Raw genomic sequence first — 20,428 nt, forward strand, 5'->3', positions numbered from 1 at the left:
TAAGCCATTATCTTCATCATCATTATCATTGGATTCACTGAATTTATCTGTAATCTTACTATTATTAATTAGTAATTATATCTGAAATGGGTTTTTGAATTTGCCTCCAAAGAATCCTTATTTATAGCAAAAAGAAGAGAAAAAAAAAAAGAAAAAGAAATAAGAAAAAAAGAGAGAAATGGCTCCAAAGTCAAGTAGAGCAAAGGGCAACAAAGCTAAGGCAGAGCAAAAGAAGAAAGAGGAGAAAAGTTCGTCCTCTGTCGTTCTCAGTCCGTCGTATGATTCTCCGTTGTTTTCTCTATCACAGCGATGAGAGGGATGACAGAGAGAGTGGGTTTCACAGAGATCGAAAATGTCTCGTAGCTCGAAAGGGTCGAGCTTGAAACGGCTCGAAAATGGAAGAAGAGGGGAGAAAGAGAGGGAAAAGGAGGAGACAGGGAGAAAGAGAGAGGAGAGGGCTCGTCGCCGTGGGTCGTCGCCGATCGTCGCAGCAGACCGTCGCCTCGCCCAGCCGCGGTCGTCTGCCCAGCCCCGCCGACGTCGCAGCACCACCGTCAGCTGCCCAGCCTCCCCTCCTCCTCCAACCGGTTTTTATGGCCCCCTCCCCTCCCTCCTCCTCCTCCTCATCCTCCTCCTCCTTCCTTCTCTTCTTCTCCCTTCTTCTTCTTATTCTTCGTTCTGTAACAAAACCAGGGAAGAAAGAAAAAAAAAAAAAAAATTCGACACCAAAACGACGTCGTTTTGGTGTCGAGCCGCGGTTTCGAGCTACGTAGTATGGTCGCACAAAGATGAGAGATAGAGAGATAGTATATTTTGTTTTTCGCTTATAGACAAAGATAAGGAAGAGAGAGAAAATATTGCTTTTCGAACCAGTTTCGAGTCATCCTTTCGAGCTACAAAGCAATAATCCCTGGCTAAAACGTATTTAATCATTCGACAATGCTACGTAGCTCAAATTTTGTGGCTCAAAAGTGGCTCAAATGGTCAAAACGACGTCGTTTTGAGTACAGAACAACATAAAAATGGCCAAAACGACGTCGTTTTGGCCATTTGAGCCACTTTTAAACCACAAAATTTGAGTTACGAGACATTTTCCTTAATCGTTTATTTCAAAACAACCGACAGTTAGAGAGAGAGAGAGGGAAAAAAATCTCTGTAGCTGCAAACTTCAAAGACGTAACTATCAAGTGAGAGAGAGAGAGAATTGATAACCTCAAACAGAGAGAGATTGATAATCTCAAACCGAGACTCAAGAGATGTTAGAACGAGAAACTTCATAGCAGAGAGAGAGAGAGAGAGAGAGAGAGAATCAAGAAGAGATGACATCTTCCCAGGAAATCTCAGCTCCACTCAGTAAGAACTTGTCTTCTTCAATTCTTCATTCTCTGAAATTTCTCAATGCTTATTTCGCAAACTAATAGTTTGTCCTTTCTTTGCTTGAATGTGCAGTTCAGAAGGAAGAAGAAGACCGATTCGATGCCGCCAGTTCCCAAACATCACCTCACGAAACGTACGGGGAAGAGAACTCTCCGATCGAGCAAGTAGCTCTCACAGTTTCCGTCGCCGACGATCAGACCTTGCCGGTAGTAACCTTCCGTATGTGGACTCTCGGAACCCTAGCCTGCGTTCTCCTCTCATTCCTCAATCAATTCGTCTGCTACCGCAAAGAACCGCTCTCAATCACCTCGATCTCGGCTCAGATCGCGGTCGTACCTCTCGGACACCTCATGGCGTCGACGATCACGAATCGAGTGTTCTTCAAGGGGAGAAAATTCGAATTCACGCTGAATCCAGGGCCATTCAACGTCAAAGAGCATGTTCTGATTACGATATTCGCGAACTCCGGGGCCGGAAACGTTTTCGCGGTTTACATGGTTAGCGCCGTGAAGGTGTTCTATAGGAAGAACTTGACATTCTTGGTGTCGTTGTTTGTGGTGATAACGACGCAGGTGTTGGGATTCGGGTGGGCGGGGATGTTCAGGCGGTACTTGGTGGAGCCAGCCGGGATGTGGTGGCCGGCGAATCTAGTCCAGGTCTCGCTGTTCAGGTACGTCTCCCTCCGATTCACCGATCTTGTTGCTTATGAATCTGATTGGCGCTTTTTTTTTTGTTTGATGAATTTTTAGAGTTGAATTTTTTTTAAGCCGCTGCTGTTCTGTCAAATTTGGATGTTTAACTGTTTGATGTTCAATTATGAGCGAGCGAGAGATGCATTAGTACATATGAATCAACGCAATAAATCCTTATAATCCTTATGTTTTCCTTTCTATCTTCATTATTGTCATTTATTGAAAGAAAAATGATGATGACTGTTTTCCGGCGGTGAATAACATTGATAGGGGTATTAAATGGAGCAGGGACGTTTATGCTGTGTTTGGTTGGGAGATTTGAGAAGGAATTTGGAAAGGGAAATAGAAAAGGTAGGTGAAATGTGAATAAATCATATCTATATTTCACATAGTTTCACACACCTTTTCCCTTTCTCTTTCCAAATCTCTCCCCAAATCCTCCAACCAAACACAGCATTAGAGTTTTTTTAAAAAAATTTTTTTTAGAGTAGTGCATTGTGTGGTTGAGATTTAATGACAAGTCACATCAATTTTTTAACATTAAATCTCAACCACACAATACACCACTTTAGAAAACTTTAGAAAAAAAATACTCTAGAGGATCCTTGGTGTATTAAATGAGTATAGTTATTCTCCCTTAATAATGTTCCGTGTATTAATTAGTATATCAATTGGTAACATGTATAATTTTAAAAAAATTTAGTATTTGTTATGTGATTAGTAAGTGTGATTAATAAAAATGTCATAACTAATGTTGATATATTAATTAATGCATGTAACACCATCGATTTTAATTTGGTCTATTTTGAGAATGAGGGTAAAAGTTAATTTTTTAATTTTTTAAAAAAAAATATTTAATAAAATAAAGAAATGATCAGCCTAAAAAAGTCCCAAAAAAAAAAAATTAACATTTTGACTTTTAATCTAATTGTCAAAATAGGCCAATAAGTAAGAAAAGCATTTATAGTTGTTAAGATTAATTAATATTTTTTTTACATAAAGACCAAAATATTCTCTTAATATTTCTCTCAATTTCATTTATTAATTAATAATTAATTAGCATTGCCAATATGCTATGCCACGACCAAATACTAAAAAATGACACCCAATGCTAGGGCGGTTAATGAATTGAACTATTCACGAAGAGGTTCGGCTCGATTCAGTTTGTTAACGGCTCGGCTTGTTTAGTAAATCAGTCGAGTTCGAACTTGAATATTAGGTTCGTTTAGTAAATAAGTTAAGCTCAAATCCAGTTAGTTATCGAGCCAAGCAAACGAATTGAGTTCGTCTTTGGCTCAGTTCGTTTGCAATCTTACCTAGTGCTGTCTTTTTTCTTATGGTTCTTGTTAACAAACTTATTAATAATATTGAGTAATAAATTTTAAAATAATTTTACAATTTCTTATAGCGCATGTTTTTATATAAAAAAAAAATTGTACAACTAATTAAAATTTCATAGCACATTTCTTCATGTAATTGTTGGGCTTTCAAATTATTCAATTTGATATAATTATTTTTCTTTTATAATTAATTTGTTATCCATTAATAAAATTTAAAAAGTTCATTACGCCTTTATGATACATATTATTATTATATTTATAACCAATAGAAGATTGTTAACAATTGTTTTAAAGATGCTTGTTAAAAAAAAATCTTTCATTTTTATTTAATATTTCGGTTAAGTTTGGCATGTTTAAAAAAAATTAAAAAGTTACTATTTTATTTAAGTCAGATCACTTCTCTAACACATCACTTCAAACTCAACTTATATTTCATAAAAAGTTAAAAAATATACTTATTTAAATCATTTCAAACAACTCCTTAATTATAGAAAAACTACTATATACTACTGATGGGCACATAGGGGAGTGGTTGCCCCGATTTCTTGGCCTGGTATCCTGCACCTCGCATTTATGATATCTAAATTCAATTGTGCCTCGGAGACACGATCGAAGCCCACCCAGTGTGCTTCTTTTGCGACATGCTCTGGTCCTGAGTGTCTCCCAATGGTCTTCTAACCTTAGAAGAAGTTGTGTCCATCCCGAAAATCTACAACGTCCTCCCACGCCTTTCTTTTATTTAAAATATGGGAAAAAATGAAGGAAAAGACTGACCCATGTGCACTGGTGTTCACCTTACACAAAAAAAAAAATTTGTTCGTCACAAATAAAAGAGTAAATTACACGTTATCCCTATATGTTTAGCCAATTTTTTTACTTTGGCTCTTGATTTATTTATTTTACTTTTGGCCTTTCATGTTTTAATTTTTTGATAATTTACTCTAAAAATGACTTATATCTAAAATTAAATAGAAAATGACGCATTGACAATCGTGACTTAAAAATATTTTACTATGTATAACTCACAACTCACACCTTTGACTCAAATTTAAATCTCAATATAATAATATCTTTTATATCATGTCACAACTAATGTAATATTTTTTTGTTTAATTTTGAATAGAAATTAACCTTAGAAATAAGTGAAAAAATAAAATTTAAATAAAAAAATGATCAAACATAAAAAAGACAAAATTAATTTACCTTTTTGTGATAACTTAAGTAAAAAAAATATATATATATATATATATACTTTTTGTATAAGGTGTTTGTCGGTGAGGTATACATAATAGCCTTTCCCGTTATTAAATTATTTAAAAAATTAAACAAATACAAAATTTGAGATATAATTCAATAAAAGTAATGATAATGACAATTCAATGAATTGCCAATAAAAGGGAGAAATGTAAAAAAAAAAAAAAAAAAAAATCAAATCAAAACAAATCTCCTAAAAAAAAAAAATTATACATCTCAATTTATTTATTTTGTACATATTTTTATTTAGTACAAATTTTTTTAAGATTTTGTTAACATGTGTCTTAAGAGTACATGTTAAGAATGTATTTTATTATCCTAACTATCTCCACTTGCGTGGGAGAATTTAAAACATAAATAGAAATAAATACGATGATTTTCAAAAACTTAGGTATTTTTGTACATGAAGGAAAATATCCTCACATTTGAAATAACGAAATTGACTTATTTATAAAAAACATAACCAAATAAAATGATTGAATTAAAAATATTTCATTATAAATAAAAATAATAATTTATGAATCACATAAAATAATATTACTTTCTTTATTTGGAAGCTCATTTAACTTGAAACAATTCTTTGAAATAGATTGATAAATTTCACTTACAATTAGATTTTGATCTATTAATTTTATAATATTAGAATCAAAAAAAAAAAAAATCCATTGATGCTATAATATTACAACAAAAAAAATAAAAATGAATTTCAATTTATTCAAAATAAATAAAAACACTTTATTTAAAATTATATAATGACTATATATGTTACAAATTAATATATATATATATATATGTAATTATAATAAAATAAAATAATAGAAGCCAAATTAATGAATGAAATTGTGAGAAATATAAGGAGGGTACTTTGGTGTCTATGTAAAAAAAATAAAAAAATAAATAAATTTAATCCTAACAGCTTTAAATGCTTTTTCTAATTGGAAATTGGAGTAATTATATTCATTTAATGCATTCCTTAGTATATGCACTTAGGAAGAGGGATCACTGCTGTGGTTAAGGAACAGCAGTGACTGTTGTATCTTAGGCCAAGTTTGGGGACTTTAAAAAAAGTCAAAAAGTCAAAAAGTTACTCAAAAAGTTAAAAAGTTAACACTATTCACCAAAAGTCAACAATTACGACTGCACAACTCCCAATTCAAATTTTTCCCTACAAATCAATTTTTACAATTTTTTATTACACATTTTTCAATAAAAAGTCAAAAAGTTAACCCAAACATCCATATTTTCAACCTCAATTTTTTAGTCCAAAAAGACAAAAAGTGCACTTTTTTAGTCTTCCCAAACTTGGCCTTAATATGAGATGTATTATAAATATATTTTTATGATCTAAACCGTTCATTTTATAGGGTTTGTTGAGTACTTCATTCTTACCAAAAATCATATTAATCGGATATCAATAAATATATGATCAAATAGTATATTTTTTATGCTATTTCTGAAAAGAAAAACTTATTATTTATTTTTTTGATTATCGATCATATAGTTATTGATATCCGATTAATATGATTTTTGGTAGACATGAAGTACTCAACAAATCCTACAAAATGAACGATTCGGATCATAAAAATATGTTTATAATACATCTCAAATTGAAGTACAACAGTCACTGCTGTGCCTTAACCACAGCAGTGACCCTTCTTCCATGCACTTAGGACATATCTTAACAAAAGCCATAAAACATTCGCTGAGGCATAGGAATGGCAACGGGGCGGGGCGGGGCCGGGGATGACCCTCCCCGTCCCCGATCCCCGAAGAATAAAAAGTCCCCGTCCCCGGCCCCGATCCCCGACGGGGAAGGCATCATCTCCCCCACCCCCGCCCCCTAACGGGGATCGGGTTTCCCCGACCCCGATAAATCCCCGACAGACCTGTTCACAACTAAAACATAGATCTGTTCAACCAAAAAAAAATAATAATAATAATCTGTATATGTATATGGAATCAACAACAACAACATCATTTTCATCAAGAACATCATCAACGGCAACATCATAAAACAAAAAATAAAATAAAAATAAAAATAAAAATAAAAATAAAAATAGAGACAGACAGACAGACGGTGGCGGAAGGAGGAGGAGGCCAGAGGGAGGATCTGAGTGGCGGAGAGAGGATCTGCTCAAATCTGAGTGGTGGAGGGAGGATCTGTGCAGATCTGCCATGGCGGAGGGAGGAGGAGGCGAGAGGCGACGGTTCAGCGGTGGCCTAGAGGAGGAGGAAGCGACGGAGGAGGGGTCGGTGAGAGGCGATGGAGGAGGAGGAAGCGGTGAGCAGGAGCGACGACGCCATCGCCGACTGCGTGCGTAGAGAAGAAAGAGAGTGAGAGACTGCCATCTGCTCTGTGTGCGTAGAGAAGAAAGAAAGAGAGAGAGAGAGTCAGTGAGAGAGAGAAGCTGTGTGAGTGATGAATTGAGTTTGTTTTTTTGGTTTGGTTTATACATGGATATATAAAGGGCATGACAGTAATATCACTTCGGGGAAAATACGGGGACAGAGCCGGGGACGGGGCCGGGCCGGGTCCGGGGCTGGGAAGGTTATCCCCGTCCCCGGCCCGAAATACTTCGGGGATTTAATTTTAAATACCATTCCCGTCCCCACGGGGGTATTTTTCGGGGAAAAACCATTCTGATCGGGGTCGGGGGGTCGGGTCCCCGTCGGGCCGGGTTCAAATTGCCATCCCTACTGAGGCATTCAAGAATCATGTCAAAAATATCATAGAATCTAGTTGAGGAATCTCTACAACTCTTAGGTTTTGTATGTTTTCAGACGTAGAATGGAGGAGATTGTTAATGAAGGGATTAAGTAAAATTATGTTTATTTTGATAATAATTATTAGTGTGGGAATTGTTAAATTATTTTTATATAAAATAAATAAAAAAGAATAAAAACCATGGTTTTTACTTAACCAAAAAAAAAAAAAAAACCCAAACATTAATGTTAAAAATGTGCCGCTACACATGTTAAAAAAAAAAAAAATTTGCAATTCGCCAGACAATTGGCTAGACGTCTTCCCAGACGACCGATAACACTCTAATCTGAACGGACTATTTTTGATTACCATATTCTCGGCCAGACTGTTAGTCCGCTCATCCAAGACCCTTCGTAGTTCGAAGGGACTCTCAATCCGGACCTCTATTTTCAAAACAAACATGATATTGATCTATTGTTCACTAACAGTCCAGTCCAGACTACAATATTGGAAAACAAACGGGTCCTTAAGCTTGGCCTCATGCTGAGCCATATGGAAACAAAATAGAGTAATATTGCGAACCACCCTTATCAATTCAAAAATTATCTAGAATTTTTATCTTGTGATTTAGATTTATTATCACATTACATAAATTAATTTCTATCACACAATCACTCCCCTAAAATTTTATAGGTGGATTAATCTAGGTCCCTAACATATTTGAACATGATATTGAGGAAATATCAAAGAAAATAGTAATTTTTAAAAATAATTATAAATTAGTGATTAATTTTATAAATATTAATAATAAAAATTATAATTTTTTTTTTGAATCTGTAATTATTTTTTAAAAGATCTATTAAATTTAATTTTTTTTTAAAATTATATTTAATGGTCATCATCATTACTCCAATTGACATTTGTTTTGTGTCTCTAAAAAATTAACATAAAAAAATAATTTAGAAATACATATATCGGACACAATTTTTTCATTTGAGATAAGTTTTATTTTGTGTAAAAAATATGTGTCTATTTGTATGATTAAATTATTTATAAAAAAAAAAATTGTAAAAACAATGGAGCCAACTCTAGAATATGATATGATCTTACCTTAAGAATATTATATATCTTCTCCCTTCTTTTTCATGATAAAAAGGGTAATATTACGAATTCACTCTTATCAATTCAAAAATTATTCAAAAATTTTATTTTATGATTCAAATTTATTTTATATGTGGATTCTATACTATACAAATTTAATCCAAACCATACAAACAACCATGTAAAAAATTCTAAGTAAATAAGTCTAGATCCCTAGAATTTTCCATGACAAAAAAGAAAACAAAAACACTTGATTGAATACTTCAAATCATTTTTATTTTTATTTTTATTTTTTTATTTTAAGATGGTAAACAAATAGACAGAAACAAAACACAATAACAAGCAGCATCAGCAACAACAACAACTTCAATCAAGGCCTGTGGGACCTCCTCCATCCACACAAGTTGGTGATCCAAACCTCTAGCCATCCGAGCTAGGCCATGCGCCAACATATTGCCCATTCTCCCCACATGGCAAACTTGAAAGCGCCGAAGCAATCTACTAGCACTCATCACTTGTGACACAAGATGACCATATTCCGATAAGAGCTCGACACCTTCCCGCAAAGCTTTGACAATATTTAAAGAATCCCCTTCTAGAATAATATCAGAAAACCCCAAATCTCTCGCTAGCTCAATTGCCATGGCTGCGGCAAATGCTTTAGCACAGTCGGCATCTACCCAGAACGGTAAATGCTCTGACATTGCGGCCATTACTTCACCCATTGAATTTCAAATAACGATACTGTTAGAATAATAGAGAGGGAGGGGAGGAAATAATATGTATTGTAATCAATGAATTGTATTGAATGACTATGTCCTATACAATAGAAGACCTGTCTATATAGGCTGAGAAAGAGTATTTTACTAGAAATCTAATTATGAAAAAGAGTATCCTATAAGAGACCTAACTATGACAATGCCTAATATATCTAAGAAATCATTACCTAATATATATGGAAATATATATTATTTATACATTAACATTCCCCTCAAACTCAAGGAGGATAAACATCTTGAGTTTGGAGAGAGAAACTAAAACATGAAATGAAACTCGATAAAATAAAATAAAACGCAAATAGATTGCAAAATCCGAACGGGAGCGCAAGGGCGCTTGAAATAGATCAGATGCCGGAACTAAAGCCGGGAAACAGTTTATGGTCGTGTTGGACCATTGTAGGAACTGGCTGAAACTAATGCCAGGACAATTTAAGGTTGTGCCGGACCGATATAGAAACTGGCTGGAACTAATGCCGAGAGACAGTTTATGATCGTGTCGAACCATTGTAAGAACTGATTGGAACTAATACAGGATAGTTTAAAGGGGTCATGCTGGATCGATGTAGGAGTTAATCGAAATCAATGTCGGGACGGTTTATGAGGTCATGCTAGACCGTTGTAGAGATTGGCTAATCAGAATCAATGTCGGAACAGTTTAAAGGAGTCGTATCGGACCGATGTAGAGAACTGGATGTTGAACCAACAAGCGTGGCACACATATAACTTATGACGTGATGTTGAACGATGATGGCAATAGATAACTGAGTGCGCCAGGGGACGGCTTGGATTGTGCACCAATGGGGGCGGCATGGGTTGTGCGCTAAATGGAGCAGCTTGGATTGTGCGCCAAAGGGGGCGGCTTGGGTGGTGCGCCATAGAGGGTGGCTTGGGTTGTGCGCCAGAGGAGGCAGCTTGGATTATGTGCCAGAGGGGACGGCTTGGGTGGTGCGCCAAAGGGGACAGCTTGGGTGGTTTACATGGTATATAACCATACTCACCATAATATAGGTATAGTATCCCCCTTTAAATGCAAATAAGTTTAAAGATAGAAGCCTATTTGAGGTTGAAGTAGAGAGAAAGACAGAGTGGGAAAAAAATGGATTACGAGTAAAAAACGAAAAAAATATATATATAATAGAGATATTTAGGTTGGAATAAACCAGTGAATAAAGAAAGAGATCACCACGAAGCTATACTAACAGGAAAATATGACAGCAGAATACGTTGAGGTCTGACGGGCGGCTAAGGGGAGGCTGTCGCCCGCCGATGAAGCAAAATTACTACGTTCTTAACCTAGCTTTGATACCATATTAGAATAGTAGAGAGAGAGATGGGGGCAAATAATATGATTGTAATCAATGAATTGTATTGAATGAATATGTCCTATACAATAGAAGACTTGTATATATATTCTGAGAAATAGTATCCTATTAGAAATCTAACTATGAAAAAGAGTATCTTATAAGAGACCTAACTATGGCAATACCTAATATATCTAGGAAATCAATACCTAATATATGTAGGAATATATATCATATATATTAACAGATGCTAACCACAACTGTTTGCTGTTCTTTGAATCGTGCCCCATCAAAATTAATCTTGAACCAACCCTCCACCGGAGCGCAACAATGAACAACTCTATCCCTTAGCAATGGACCCTGAATTCTTTGTTGCACTTGACCAAAATCACTTATCAAATTGCAAACCATGGCCATTGTTGCCTCAACCGAAGCATGGGTATCACAAAAGATTATTTGGTTGCGCCGCTTCCAAAGATCCCAACACAAAGCAACAAACAAACCCAGATTAGACTCATTCCCATGGAATATTACCTGCAAAAACCACTCCTTCAAGTCCTGATTATGGGCCCATTGTACCAGATTCCTTAATGGACTTAGATTCCACACCTACACCGCAACATCACAATAACAAAGACAATGCATCAATGATTCCCAATCAATCCCATAACTTGAACACATGTCATCAATAGGAATTCTTCGGCTTCGCAACAATGTCTTTACCGGTAGAATATCATTACAAGCGTTCCATGCGAACACCTTAATTTTATTTGGTAGTTTAAGCTACCATAGCTTGTCCCAACATGTACCCACAGAAGACTAGGGATGCAACTCGGGTGGGTTCAGTTGGGTTGGGAGGTTGTCCAAACCCAGCCCAAGTTGTGCTGAGATTTGTCTAGGCCCGCCCAAGCCCGAATTGTAACCCGAGGTTGTATGTCCAAGTCCCGACCCAAGTTGAACTTGAATTGTAATTTATTTATTTATTTTTTTTGCAGCTATATTATTAAATTATTAAAATTTGACTCTATTTAAATTTTTTTATATATAGAAAATTATTAATACCATCAAAACAAATAATTTATATAATGTAAGAGAGGTGCCGCTATAGTAGTCTTTACAATTTATGAGTAAAAATAAAAATAAAAAGTAAGATTTTATGTTATTTGTATATATAATATATATTCAATATGATTTAATAATTTAAATTACTTTAATATCATGTAATGACTAATAATTTATATATATATATATAATATTTTTATATATTTATATTTGTATAATTCGGATTTCGAGTTGCTCGGGTTGTTTAATGTCTTTACCTAAGGCCGTCCAAATTTAATTCGGGCTTTTAAATTTTTGCTCAAGCCCGTACTAAATTTAAAAATATCCTATCCAAACTTTAAAAAAATTCGAACTAGATTCGAATTGCTCGGATTGAGCCCACCCCTACAGAAGACTCCGTCGATTGGGCAGCATTAACAATATCTCAGCATAAGCAATAGGCCGAACGAACCAAAAAAACGCCATGCTTCGTATAGTGCCAAACCAGCATGTCCCTGGGAAAGTCCTGACTTAATGGGATTTGCCGAATAACCTCCGCATCCATGAAAAGAAAATTGCTTTGAATAAGTTCCTCATTCCAACATCTTCGATCACGATCAATAAGCAAATTCGCATTAGAATCAGCAGACAAATTAGTTGGCGGAGCAATTACTTGGAACGCAGTAGGCCTAGGAATCCATTTATCACCAACAATCCAAATACTCTCACCACATCCAACCCGCCAGCGAACCCCTGCTGCCAATAAATGCTGAGAATGGATGATGCACCTCCACGTATGAGACGGGTTTGTACCAACGTTTGCCTTCATAAAAGAAGTATGTGGGAAATGCTTTGCTTTCAATAGTTGTACCAAAACTTATGTTGACACGTTGTTACCAAATTATTGCGTAATTTTATTTTGGCTAAATCTCAGTATTACCCTTGAACATCTACTAAAAAAAATCCACGGCCTCTCATCGAGCCCTTGTGCTATTTTAATTTGGTAAATTCTAACCAATTTTGGATTATGATTATGTTTGATTTATAAATCCAGCGAAGAAAATGGAAAATAAATTTTTAAGTTACCGGTGAGAAAGAAAGAATAAAAAAAAAAAAAGGATGTCATAAAAAAAATAAAAGAAGTTTTATTTTTATGTTCAAAATTTATATTCTTTATTCGTTTACCATTTTTAATCCCTCAACACATATAAGGAAGGGGACAGAAATGGATTTTCCTTCCCCCATCCTGTTCCACTGCCTTTGTCCAATTATATTTATTAAATCCTTTTACACATATATAATATGATATAGTATTTTTTAATGGGTCCTGCTAACACAGCCCAATGGGCATTCATTAAAAGATTGTTGCACCACACGGTATATAGCATGATCTGCTTACAAACCACTGCTGTCCAAATTTTGTGTCTTGGCCTTTGCTAAGGTGGATAAGAAAGGGGTATAAGACACTTGGTTCCATTGAAATTTTGCAAACTGGTTTGGAGTTATATTGATAACTTGGGATGATGCATTTATTGGATTTGGAAGTTTTATTAGTAATTTATATTGATAAATTCATGTGCTAAATTTACTGAACTTTTCAAGTTATAGCATGTAATTTTAAGCACAAATCATCAAGTCTAATGATACAAAATTATTTATCTTCACAGTTCAAAATCAATCATTGTTTCACTATTACTGTCTTCTTGTCTGAGCAGGGCATTACATGAGAAAGAGGAGAGGCATAAAGGTGGATTAACTCGTAACCAATTAACTCGTAACCAATTCTTCCTCATCGCCTTCATTTGCAGCTTTGCTTACTATGTCATTCCAGGCTACCTCTTCCCAATGTCAACTGCATTTTCATGGTTATGTTTGTTATTCCCTAATTCTGTCCTGGCACACCAGCTAGGTTCAGGCCTCCGTGGCCTCGGAATTGGTGCATTTGGATTGGATTGGTCCAGCATATCTGCTTACCTTGGCAGCCCACTTGCCAGTCCTTGGTTTGCTACTGCAAACATTGCTGTCGGATTTGTGTTTTTCATGTATGTTCTTACTCCAATTGCCTATTGGTGCAATCTCTTCAGCGCCAAGACTTTCCCCATTTTCTCAGATGGCCTCTTCACATCCACTGGTCAAGACTACAATATCACAGCTATTATAGATCCAAACTTTCATATTGACATGGAGGGATATGAAAGGGAAGGTCCTCTCTATCTCAGCACTTTATTTGCTATGACCTATGCTATCAATTTTGCTTGCCTCACTGCTACTATTGTTCATGTCTTCCTCTTCCATGGAAGGTAAGGATTGTCCAATTGCTTTCCTGACATAAGTATTTTTGGATTTTGGATGACCAAAATAGCTGTGGTGGTACTGTCGTTAGGCTGATTATTAAACAAGAGAGGGAAACATGGGACATCATAATATAATCTACATAGGCAAGGTCTATAAGTAGTGTTTAAATGGTTACAAAACATAACCATCTAGAAAAGTTGCATCCCTTGGAAGAGTTGTCTTTTTCATACATACCTGTTGAGTTTGATTGGGAATCTACTTATCACAACTCAGAAGATTGTTGTGGGGGAGCAAAATTGAATGGACATTCAACACAATTCCTTTTTATGTATTCAATCTTAGAATCTATCAGAATCTTTTATTCTTTTCTTTTTTTAGAGAAAAAGTTAAAATTGAAATCACTATTCTTGGCATTTAATATCTCGGTGAAACTCTCATTTATCCTTCCTAATGGTTCTCTTTAGGCTGTGTTTGGTTGGATGATTTGCAAAGTGAAATGTAAATAAAATATACCTACATTTCACTTAATTTCACACACTTTTTTCCTTTCTCTTTCCAAATCTCTTCCAAACCAAACACAGCCTTCGGAAATCAAATAAATTGGATCTGTTAGCTGTACGATCGTCAAAACTATAGTGTTACTATTTTCTTCATGATTTTCTGTGTTACAGATTGGTTGTTTTTTCTATTAATTTTTTCTTGAATTGTCTTACACTATAAGCAAGGTTCTGAAAAGCGGTTGCGGTCGCCGTAACGGTGGCAGTGGAGCGGTTGCGGTTGCGGTTGCGGGGTGTAAAGGCCGTAACGTAACGGTTGCGGGGTGTAAAGGCCGTAACGTAACGGTTGCGGTAACCGGAACTGTGAATTTTTTTATTTTTCGCACAATTTGAAAAAAACTTACCGATACGCACATTTTTTTTCCATGATCATATTTATTGGGTTTTAAAATAAATATTAATTAATTTTTATAAATTTTTTTAGTTTGATTCAATGTGCCTGTTTGGCAGAACTTAAAAGCAGCTTATTTCAGCTTTCAGCTTAATTTAAGCTATTTTGATGTGTTTGGTTTAGCTTATAGCTTATAACTTATAACTTTTTGGAAGTCAGAAATCAGCTTATTCTTTGAGTGGGGCAGGAGATGCTTAATTTGTAAGTCAGAAATCAGCTTATGTTCATAGTTATAAGCTATAAGCTGTTTAGGCATAAGCTATAAGCACTTTCTCACAGCTCTACCAAACAGGGCCAATATATTTTATATTTTTAAATCATTACAAACTGAGTTTTTTACATCTTATTTTAATAATTAATGACTTTATATTATACAAAAAAACAATCACTAACTATTATATATAAGATAAACAATGACAAAAGTAAGAGAATAAATAAAAGCCCAAATATATATATATATATATTAATCAAGCCAAATAAATAATGACAACACTTATTATTATTATTATTATTATTATTATTATTATTCTTATTATTATTATATAGATAGGCATACACAAACAAAATGGTGATAGCAGCTGAATATAATAGTATAAGTCTTTCAGCTTCAGCAAATCAATAACATGTTCTTCATCTTCCTTCTTCTCTCTCTCTATCTCTTGTTCCTCCATCTTCCCTCTTCATCTTCCATCTTCTCTCTCTATCTCTCTTCCCCATTTTCAACTTTTTTTCTTCGAAAAAAGCAATTCGGAACCGTTACGTAACGGTGCGCAGCAGGCCGTTACGGCACCGTTACAACCGCTATAGCAGCCGCTACAGCCGATACACCTGTGAATCTCAATCACACCGCAAAAGCGGCCGTAACGGGTGGCGGTAACGACCACAACCGTTACGTAACAGCGTTACGTAACGGTTGCGGCCGCTTTTTAAAACCTTGACTATAAGTGAAACTCACTTTTACAAGGGTACAGAGAATTGTGGCAGCAAAGCAAGTCTGCCTTCCAAGAAAAGAAGATGGATGTGCACACAAAACTCATGAGAAAATACAAACAAGTCCCCGAATGGTGGTTCAGTTGCATCCTCCTAATGAACATTGCATCAACCATATTTATATTCGAGTATTACAACGATCAACTCCAGCTGAAATGGTGGGGAGTCTTGCTGGCATGTGGCCTTGCCTTATTTTTCACCCTGCCCATTGGAGTCATCACCGCCACAACAAATCAGGTATGACTCTGTATGGATTGTAGTGCTTCATGTAATTATCAAATGTATCAATAAAATTTCTTTGGGGCTTAAAAGTCTATTCATATGATCTCAGTATTGAAATTGCCAAATTACTGTTCTAATATAGATATTCTCTCATTGGCAAATAGACACCAGGCTTAAATGTGATCACGGAGTACATCATTGGTTATATTTATCCGGGATATCCAGTCGCTAACATGTGCTTTAAGGTTTATGGGTATATTAGTTTGAAGCAAGGAATCACCTTTCTAGAGGACTTCAAACTTGGCCATTACATGAAAATTCCTCCTAGAACAATGTTTATGGCCCAGGTTCGTTTCATTTGCATATTTTTGCACCAAAAACTTGTGTTCTTTTCAACAAGAAGTTAAAAATCTCTTTGTTATTCTTTAAATTAGGTGGTGGGTACTCTTGTATCAGCATTGGTGCATTTGGGAACAGCATGGTGGCTCATTGAGACCATTCCAGACATATGCGATCGGGCTCTTCTACCCCCGGGCAGCCCATGGACCTGCCCCAGTGACCATGTCTTCTACGATGCCTCTGTCATCTGGGGTCTAATTGGGCCCCGAAGAATTTTTGGGGATCTGGGCTACTACTCAGCTATCAACTGGTTTTTCTTAGTCGGGGCTATAGCTCCTTTGCTAGTCTGGCTTGCACACAAGGCATTCCCAAACCAACAATGTATTAGACTTGTTACAATGCCAGTGCTCTTACATGCAGTAGCCAGTATGCCCCCGGCTACTGCTGTCAACTACACCAGCTGGATAATCATTGGTTTCTTTTCGGGGTTTGTTGCTTATAGGTACTACCGGAGCTGGTGGAGCCGCCACAATTACATCCTTTCAGGGGCACTTGATGCTGGATTGGCATTTATGGCAGTGTTATTGTACTTGTGTCTGGAGATGCAGAATATTGATCTCAATTGGTGGGGAAGTGGGTCGTCCGATGGATGCCCATTGGCTTCTTGCCCTACTGCAGAAGGGGTTGTGATAAAAGGCTGCCCTGGTTATCTGAGTGAAATGTGACGAGCTTGATCATTGCCAAAAAAAAAAAAAGTATGATGAATATAGAGTTGTTTAAATTATTTATTTGTTCTCTTTTAATCTTTTGATGGATTATAGGTTTGTAAAGAACTGTGTACATTTTTCATATTGGAAATTCATAAGCCATTATTGGTTTGCACATTGTCACAAGATAATTATTATGGGATGTGAATCACTGTTTTGATGGTTTGTACAAAATGAAGGCAATTGATGTAAGACACTAATGTCACGTTTGAATTATAAATTTTAATAGAAATTTAAAAAGAAAAAGAAAAATAATTAGGTAAAATATGAATAAATGTTTAATTTTCATTTTACCTACATTTTCATTTCCCTTTTTCTTTCTAAATTACTTTCCAAATTTATGATTCAAATAGAAACCTAAAAAAACTGTAAAGCAAGAACAAAGCAGTGAAATAGAAGAAGAAACAATCTTTTAACGAATGCACATTACTAAAATTTTGGTTGTGGTTTCCATTGCATTAAGTCTTTAGTTAAAAAGAAAAAATGCAAAAGAAAAGATAAAAGGTTAAAGAATTCTACTATTGTCTCCTTATAAAAAATAAAATTATATTAAAATAATAATTTTTTTTATTTTTTATTTCTTTCACCGATTTAAAATTTAATTTTTTTAAAAAAAATTCTAAAACCCATCAACTCTTCTTTTTGAATCCCCGTCTTAATACCAACTATACTTTGGACCTCCAACTCTTCTTTTTCTGGCAACTCCTTTCACTGCTGACGGCCTTTTATTGTCGGCGACCTCCACCCTCACGGCAGCTTCCTTGTAACTCACTGTGAAACCCTTCAAAACCCATCAATCGGTGCCTAGCGCTACCACTGCTCCTTCTCTTTCTCTCGTGATCTCGATCTCAATCTCACCACCAACCACTAGTCATCATTGTCGGTCGTAGCGATCTTTCCTAACCTATCTCATACATGTGCCACCATCACGAGACTCCCTTCTCAATTCCTCCTCTTCGTCGCTGCAAACTCTAGTGCAATTTGAAAACCTTAGCCGTCGCCGCAAGTGATGCTAAAGAAGAAGAACAAGAAGAAGAGGAAGTTGAAGAAGGGGGGTTTGTAATAGTGATGTTGTGGGGTTGAGGAGTGGCGTCGCAGAGTGGTAGTTTTGGTGGGGCGGGTTAGGGAGTGGTGGTTGCGGCGGCGAGGAGGTGGTGGCGGCAGCGACGGTGAAACATCGAAGGGAGTGGTGGCTGCGGCAACTAGGGGTTGCTAGATGGTGGTCGGAGATGGTGGTGCCTGCCAAAGGTGATGGGGATAGGATTAGTGTTAGGATTAGAAGATTAAGGAAGAGGATAAAAATAAAATTTTAGGTTTGGACAAAATTGAAATAAAAAAAAAATAAAAATAAAAAGGTGAAGATTCTTAAAAAAAATAGATAAAGATAAAGATAAATATCAGCACTTCAAAATTTTATCGAAGTGGCTAGAGAGTCAAGTCTATTTACACGATCTTACTTGTGTTGTGATTTATACCAACACAACAAATACATATATATGCCTAACAGATTTGAAAGCAACATATTTGGAAGTTGTGTTGACAATTCATTACCATTAGAATTTAATGTTGATTTGTCATTGTGATTCATACCAACTAGGGGTGGGTGTGGGTCGGTTGCGGCCACAGAATCTCTAATCCGTCATTTGTGGTGGATTGGAAAAAATCAATTCGCATCCGTCTACCAATCTGGCGGATGTATACCAACTAGGTGTGGTGCGGGTCGGTTGCGGCCACAGAATCTCCAATCCGTTATCCGTGGCGGATTGGAGAAAATCAATTCGCATTCGTCTACCAATCTGGCGGATGTAGATTGAGCGGATTGGCGGTTTGGCAGATGGATGCGAATCGATTTAGTGGTTTGAAATTTTATAAATTTTCAACATAATTCAAGTTGTGCACTTCCTTAAAAAAAAAAAGAAAAAAAAGAAAGAAAGTAGTACAGTCAATGACTTGAAAAAGTATTACAATTACTGCATGCCTCATACAAAGAAAGAAAGTTTGAAATTTTAGAATATCACAATCACTGCATGCCTCATCCACATATTACAATCATAACATGCCTCATCTACATAAAGTATTACAAGATGTGGTTCTTAAAATATAAAAATAATTCAAATCACCAAAACTATGAACAGAGCTGTAGTAGAGATTGTATGTCTCTGTATTGTTACATTTATATATGTTTTGGAAAATAAAAACCAACCAACATATATCATATTTTCTATTTATTACTTTTAGAGTTAGATTTAAAAACCAAAAAAAATAAATAAATAATACATTTATTTTTTTTAATTCAAAAAATATATTCAAGTTGAAAACATTTTTTGAACAGAATATTTAAACTCTTTTTCAATTGAAAACACAAACAAAATATTTAAAAAAATTAAAAACACAAAATCTTTTAAATTACTAAGGGTGCTCGCGGTTTGGCGGTTTGGTTGCGGCCAAAGGAACCTCAAATCCGCCATCCGTCTGCCAAATTAGCAGATTGGAAAAAATCAATCCGCAACCGTCTATTCGTCATCACGCATCCGTCCAAAATGCGGCGGATCAATATATCCGTTGTTCATCCCTAATACCAACACAACACATCACATGCATATATACATTAACTTGATATTCATGGAAAACCACTCCATATATAAAAAATGATATGAATTTTACTATCGTCGAACAAAGAGATTTCAGAAATTATGACTTAAAAATTATAAAATTGAAAACCAAGAAAAAGAAAAAGAAAAAGAAAATTATCAACCATAATTATCAAAACACAAGATTTTAGTAATAACAATTAATCCCCACCACATACCAATTAGCATCAATCACTAGTTTAATTTGTATATACCAACAACATATTGTACTATTTTCTTCCCCTTATAAAGTTGTTGAAAACCTAAACTACCTCTACAATAATATTAGTTTATGTTACAATACATACATATATTATGCAATGTTATTATACAACACTCTTACATTATTCATAAACACCAAGGAGTTTGAGACAACCAAATTAAGATTATTATATTCCTCAAATATCAAATGCAATCTTCATTACATATTGGAGCAATAGATCTAAAAGATGAAATGATCTCTTCATCACCATTTTCTCTCAACAGATTGAGGAGCTAAACTTAGAATGATAGATCAGGTAAAAAAAAATAAAAAAAATTGCAAACATCAAAATTTAAAAGCTCAGGGACCTCAGCTGTAGGATCCGAACTTATATAAAATTATACTTAAGGTACCACTAATTTTGCCAAACAATTAATAGGTGTACA

At 35.3% G+C, this 20,428-nt stretch overlaps 1 protein-coding gene and 1 long non-coding RNA gene across 2 annotated transcripts; both read left to right on the forward strand.

Annotated features, from left to right (window-relative positions):
- The first annotated feature begins 1,087 nt into the window (after positions 1-1,087).
- On the forward strand, positions 1,088-17,276 carry LOC114321624 (oligopeptide transporter 7-like). Its single transcript, XM_082891988.1, has 6 exons — positions 1,088-1,353; positions 1,450-2,047; positions 13,305-13,889; positions 15,804-16,059; positions 16,209-16,391; positions 16,479-17,276. Exons 1-6 carry the CDS (start codon positions 1,320-1,322, stop codon positions 17,106-17,108), a joined length of 2,286 nt encoding a protein of 761 aa, XP_082748114.1. The 5' UTR covers positions 1,088-1,319; the 3' UTR covers positions 17,109-17,276.
- LOC145801249 (uncharacterized) lies at positions 14,562-14,869 on the forward strand. Its single transcript, XR_014342439.1, has 2 exons — positions 14,562-14,682; positions 14,713-14,869. It is a non-coding gene; the product is annotated as an uncharacterized LOC145801249 (long non-coding RNA).
- Positions 17,277-20,428: the final 3,152 nt, after the last annotated feature.

This window comes from Camellia sinensis, chromosome 1 (genome assembly GCF_055761805.1).
Source record: "Camellia sinensis isolate YWXY chromosome 1, ASM5576180v1, whole genome shotgun sequence".
In the NCBI taxonomy this organism is placed as follows: Eukaryota; Viridiplantae; Streptophyta; class Magnoliopsida; order Ericales; family Theaceae; genus Camellia; species Camellia sinensis.

Excerpts from the sequence above, each read along its gene's own strand:
- LOC114321624 (XM_082891988.1), top strand. The coding sequence starts at position 1,320 with ATGACATCTTCCCAGGAAATCTCAGCTCCACTCA. Across the intron at positions 1,354-1,449 it reads GGAAATCTCAGCTCCACTCA|TTCAGAAGGAAGAAGAAGAC; the intron begins GTAAGAACTTGT and ends TTGAATGTGCAG. Across the intron at positions 2,048-13,304 it reads GTCCAGGTCTCGCTGTTCAG|GGCATTACATGAGAAAGAGG; the intron begins GTACGTCTCCCT and ends TTGTCTGAGCAG.